General features: G+C 51.3%; 1 protein-coding gene and 1 long non-coding RNA gene across 14 annotated transcripts in view; one reads left to right on the top strand and one right to left on the bottom strand.

Moving 5' to 3' along the window:
- The window catches only part of CCDC51 (coiled-coil domain containing 51), a 14,834-nt gene that overhangs the window by 3,820 nt on the left and 5,141 nt on the right, over positions 1-5,873 (bottom strand). For 3 of the 13 annotated variants that reach the window (XM_017513815.2, XM_017513885.2, XM_017514021.2), the window contains exon 2: positions 5,123-5,309. In XM_017513815.2, coding sequence (XP_017369304.1) covers positions 5,123-5,309 — 187 coding nt within the window. Of the gene's footprint in view, positions 1-4,420; positions 4,629-5,122; positions 5,454-5,873 lie in introns of those variants that run through there. The other 10 variants (XM_017514376.2, XM_017514459.2, XM_017513959.2 and 7 more) reach the window with 9 other exon arrangements.
- On the top strand, positions 4,654-5,506 carry LOC108293596. The gene is made up of 4 exons (XR_001820750.2): positions 4,654-4,757; positions 4,848-4,903; positions 4,986-5,073; positions 5,467-5,506. It is a non-coding gene; the product is annotated as an uncharacterized LOC108293596 (long non-coding RNA).

Here is a 5,873-nt window from a genome sequence, read left to right as displayed (position 1 = left end):
TTTTTTTTTGAGACTAGGTCTCACTCTGTTGCCCAGGCTGGAGTGCAGTGGCATGATCTCAGCTCACTGCAACCCCCAACTCCTGGGTTCAAGCAATTCTCTGCCTCAGTCTCCTGAGCAGCTGAGATTACAGGCGCCTGCCACCACGCCTGGATAATTTTTGTATTTTTAGTAGGTTTCACCATCTTGGCCAGGCTGGTCTTGAACTCCTGACCTCATGATCCACCTGCCTCGGCCTCCCAAAGTGCTGGGATTACAGGCGTGAGCCACTGCACCCAGTGGGTTAGGTTTCTCTAATCTTTCCTTTTTGCATCTGCTTTGATGTTTGGGCCTGCTTTTCATTACCTGAACAGCAAGGAGTCTCCCATTATCCAGAATCAGGCCTCACCTGACCCCAAGAGTGGCAGTGATTCTGAGGACCCCCCTGCCCCCGAAAAAGGTGGCCAGGTGACCCATTTTCCTGGAAAAAGCTGAGCTAACAGCACCCTCCTCTGGCCAAACCACACCTCGAAGTCCTTAAGTGCTGATCCTGGCTGTGAGAGCGACACCTGGTGGCCAACAGAGCAGGCCAGAGAGAAAGGCAGAGAGAGCTGCAGACAGGAAGGGATTGAAGGAGCTCCAGATACAGAACAGAAAGGGGCTTCCTGATGGAAAATGATGTGAGACAGAGGCCGCCCACAGCATCCCAGCCTCCTCTCCATCATGCTGTGCTAAGAACTGTCTTTGGAGAAGCTCAGGCCTGTTGAAAACAGCTGGTTGGGTAGGAACATGGCTTCTGGGCAAAGTGGGCCTGAGTTGAGAGCCTCAGGAGGGAACATCACTGTGACAGTGGTCCCAAGCTGGTGCCACACCCAAACACCTGGGCCCCATTCATAAGGCTGGGTTCCATGCCCATGAGGCTACATACCATCCAGGCCCCAGCAGCCCAGTCAGACTCCCAGGCCTTAATGCCAGCACCCATGACACACAGGCTGGAACCCCATAACAGCCCTGCAGGTGTATCCTTCATCAAAGCAAACAAAGCATGCAGCATCTGCCATGCCTGGCACCACTTTCAACACCCTCTTCCCAACATCACTGCCCCTCTTGGCTTCCTCCAGAACCTTCTCAGCCTCCTTTCCCAGCACCTCCTCTACTAGCTACCCACTCTTGGACCCCAGGAAGGTCACCTATTCCTGGCAGAGATGACAACTACTGTCTCCTACGCAATCTCAGCTTTCTCCCCTGCTCTCCCAACACCCAGGTTCTGCACATGGCAGCCCAAGGCTCTGTAGCACATAAATCAGATTATATCCCTCTGATCAACCCCCCCCCAACAGCTCTCATTTCACCTGGCAATGGCCAAAAGCCCTGAGACCTCTCAGCCCTCATCCTCTTCCTTCTACTGCCATACTCTGCTCCAGCCTCTGTGCTCTTCCAGCTGGATGACTCTTCCACCACAAGTCTACTCGGCTCACCCTAACATCTTCATCTTTGCCCAAATATCACCTCAGTAAGACTTCCTTGACCACTCCCTCCCCAACTACCTTCTCTGCTTCATTTGCCTCCTGATGGACACATTTCCTTGCTTACGTGTTGCCTATTCTCTCACTAGGACACAAGCTAGGTGGCAGCAGAGACTTCATAAAGGAATGTAGCAATAATTCCCAAGCTATTTCTCCACTCCGGTCCCTCCTTCTCCACCACCCCACCAGCCCCCAATCCTGGGCCCTGTTTCTCAGCCCTGAGGATGTCACCACTTAGATGTTTCACAGGCCCTTCAACGAGCAAGGGGAAGATGTTCCTGGCAGAGGAAAAAGGTGGAAAGTGCCTGAGGTCAGCCAAAACCTGAAAGGCAGTCAGTGCAGCTGGAAAGCAAAAGCAAAGAGTGGATGGAGAAGTTAGACAGGTGAAGCAGGGCCCTAAGAGTCAAGTTCAGAATTCTGCCCCTTCAGATCCATTCTCCTACTCTATGTAGATGGCTGTCTTCTTCCAACTGCCCTTTTCTCAAGCCTCTATTATCTGCTCCTCATCTTCACTTCCAGCTGATGGACTGCTTGCTTCATTTTACACCAAGAAAATAAAAAATTGGAGAACTTCCACAAACTCCCACCATACCTTCCCAACCACTAGTAACTGCCCCATTTCCACCTCATTTATTGATCCTCAGGATAAAAAAAAAAAAAAAAAAAAAACCATGCTTCAGGCCAGGCACAGTGGCTCATGCCTGTAATCCCAGCATTTTAGGAGGCTAAGGCAGGTGGATCACCTGAAGGAGTTCAAGACCAGCCTGACCAACCCCATCTCTACTGAAAATACAAAAATTAGCCAGACATGGTGGTGGGTGCTTGTAATCCCAGGTACTTGGGAGGAGGCTGAGGCAGGAGAATCGCTATAACCCAGGAGGCAGAGGTTGCAGTGAGCCAAGATTGCGCCATTGCACTTCAGCCTGGAGGACAGGGTGAGGCTCCATCTCAAAACAACAACAACAACAAAAAAAAACACCATGCTTCTAGGGAAGACCAGCCTGTGCCCCAGGTCCCAAATCCTCTCTCCTTCTGAGACATTGCTCGCTAATCAATCTGACACCCCCACCACCAACTGCCCCATTTCTCTGCTTCCCTTTATAACTAAACTCCTTGACAGACTGCCTGAATTCACTGATTCCATCCAGCTCCCACTAATGCGGCCTCACTCCCTCCTCCCTCACATGCCATTTTCACTTGGTTTCCAGTCCCCACTGATCTGCCTAACCTCTGAACACTGTCCAGACTCTGTAGCACCCTAGCGCTCAGCACTCAGACTCCTCTCTTATCTAGTCCTGGGGCTTTAAAATTCATCTATAAAAATGGTCTAAAAAATTTATTTTGGTGACAGACATACAACTGTATGAATATACTAAAACCACTGAATTGTACATATTGTGTGAATTTTATGGTATGCAAGTTATATATCAATAAAGCTGTTATTTAAAAACAACAACAACAACAACAAAAAAAAAAACTGGCCAGGCACAGTGGCTCACTGTGGGAGGCCAGCACTTTGGGAGGCCAAGGCAGGTGGATCACGAGGTCAGGAATTTGAGACCAGCCTGGCCAAGATGGTGAAACCCTATCTCTACTAAAAATATAAAACTTAGCCAGGCACAGTGGTGGGCACTTGTAATCCCAGCTACTTGGGAGGCTGAGGCAGGATAATCGCTTGAAGCCGGGAGGCTGAGGTTGTAGTAAGCCAAGATCATGCCACTGCACCCTAGCCTTGGCAACAGAACAAGACTCCATCTCAAACAAAACAAAACTACACTCTTGACTCCTCCAGCCCAGACCTCTCTCCCCAGGGTTCCAGGCTCATTTATCAGATTTCCCAACCCATATCTCTGCCTGAAAACCTAATGGGGATCTCATCTTCCTGTCCCAAACCTGTTTTTCCCACAGCCTTCTCCATCATGGATGAGGGCAATCCCAAGTTCAAATATTCAGGCCAACAACCTCGCATTACCTGCAATTCCCCACTTTTCTCTCCCACCTCACATCCATCTAGCAAATGCCATTGGCTTTCTAAATCCAGGATCCTTCCTCCTCTTACCTCTGCCACTGCTCCCAAATGGTCCCAATGACCTACATCTCTAGCCTGGATTACCCCAAGAGTCTCCTGACAGATGTCACCCTTCTTCTATTCCAGCCCCTGCAATTTATTGTCTATGGAGCAGTCAGTGCTCCTTTCCAAACACAGGTTGGGACCATGTCTCTCTGCTCAACCCCTACAACGGTTCCCCACTTCTCTCAAGGTAAAAGCCTGTCCTTTCCATGCCCTAAAGGGAATCTACCCACTGGCTCTCATACGTCTCTGACCTCATCTCCCACTAGTCTCCCTTTCCTCACTCCACTCCAAGCACATGGACCTTCTTGAAGTTACTGGAGCGCACCAGATTATCCCCACCTCAGGGCCTTCATGCCAGCTGCTATCTGTGCTGCTTGCTCCTCACCTCTTCAAGTCCTGCTCACATAGTAGGCCCCTGGGAGGCCTTCCCCATACACCCTATCAGATATGGCCATCCCACTCCCACCCTGGCACTCCTGATCCACTTTCCCTGCTTTATTTTTTCCATGCACATATCCCATGACCTGAGATTACGTATTTCACTTACTTGGTTATAGTCCGTCTCACTTACTAGAATGTCAGCTTGGTACCTACATACAGTACATATGTACTGGATGAATAAACAGAATTCGCAAACTGCTGCACCCCTGACTATATTATAAAACAAACTCCTTACAGTTTGTACAGGGGCTTCCAAAGCTATAGGACCAGGAGATATAACTCCCGTCCACTTCTGCCACCTCCCCGCCTAATCTCCCTCCACCCAAGCTGTGCTTTCTTTGGTTCCAGGAACGCGCCGAGCTTCAAGGCCTTTTACACATGGACATGCCCTGCTGTCTACCTGCAGTGCTCTTCCCGTGCACAGCTACAGGCCTCGGGGCGGGGCGGGGGGCTTCCGATTAAGTACCCATTCTGCGGTTCCGGATTCTACCCTGGCAGGACCACCCTAGCTCCTCGTACCTGGCGCGGCCCGACAGAGCGTCTGCCACTCAACTGACCTCTGACCTGTTAGTGTCCGCCCCTGGCAGGCCGCATCCGGTAGCGAGAGTTCAACTTCCTGACTAGGAACCAATCAGCGGGGCTGCGTCCCTGCCTACGAAAGCGGGTAGGGGCAGGCGCTCCGTTTCCGGTGGCAGGGTCTGGGAAAGGGGCGGCAGGCGCCATGTCCGGCCGGGAAGGTAAGTGTTCCTGGACGGTGAGGGCTACGGGGACGGTGGGGCGGGGACCAGGCGGCGGGGGCAGGCCGAATGTGCTCGTGTCGCCCACAGGTGGCAAGAAGAAGCCCCTGAAACAGCCCAAGAAGCAGGCCAAGGAGATGGACGAGGTGAGGGCGGGCGTGGAGGCGCGGGCGGGTGCGGAGGGGCTGGGAGACAGGTCTGAGTTGAACCCGCTCCTCTTCTCCCCAGGAAGATAAGGCTTTCAAGCAGAAACAAAAAGAAGAGCAGAAGAAACTCGAAGAGCTAAAAGCAAAGGCCGCGGGGAAGGGGCCCCTGGGTAAGTGGGGGCCGAACGGAGCTTACGCTGGCCAAACGCTATGAGGCACCTGTTGGGATGAGAGCGCGGGCATGTCTTTTTCCTGCCTCCTGAACTGCGAGCTCTCGGTTTCCGACGTCCGCTGCAGCGGATGGTCTCTGGCCAGTCATGGATTTGCAGCAGCAGTAAGGGGCGGGAGCTGGAAACGAAGTCTCCTGACTCCCAGGCAATCTGGGCTTCCATTTCTTAGGGAAGAGCTGCAGAAACGGAAACATTGAAATGTTTTACCTCAGACACAGATTCATAGTTTAGTTTCCCGGTGTCTTCCGTAATCTCTTGCCCCAAATTCGTATTTTACTGTCTTCTTAGTGTTTGAACCTTACTTGACTTACAGCTTTTTTTCTTTTTGAGAAGGAGTCTCCCTCTGTCACCCAAGCTGGAGTGCAGCGGCGCGATCTCGGTTATGCCTTCCGGGTTCAAGCGATTCTCCTGCCTCAGCCTCCCAAGTAGCTGGGATTACAGGCACCTGCCACTACGCCTGGCTAATTGTCTTATATTTTTAGTAGAGACCGTTTCACCATGTTGGTCAGCTTTCGAACTCCTGACCTCAAGTGATCCACCCGCCTTGGCCTCCCAAAGTGCTTGGATTACAGGGGTGAGCCACCGTGCTCAGCCACCTTTTTTTTCTTTTTCCTGCTCATATTGTCTGTAATAAATGCTTTTGCTTCCTTAGTCTTTACTTCTGGATGTGCCAAATCCAGGCTCTTTGGTGTGCTGTTGCTCCATATGCTTTTCTTTTCTTTTTTTTTTTTTTTTTTTTT

The sequence above is a fragment of the Cebus imitator genome, unplaced genomic scaffold (genome assembly GCF_001604975.1).
Source record: "Cebus imitator isolate Cc_AM_T3 unplaced genomic scaffold, Cebus_imitator-1.0 Scaffold0, whole genome shotgun sequence".
Lineage (NCBI taxonomy): Eukaryota > Metazoa > Chordata > Mammalia > Primates > Cebidae > Cebus > Cebus imitator.
The sequence above is the reverse complement of the archived record's forward strand: the minus strand, read 5'-3'. Positions and strand labels throughout refer to the sequence as shown.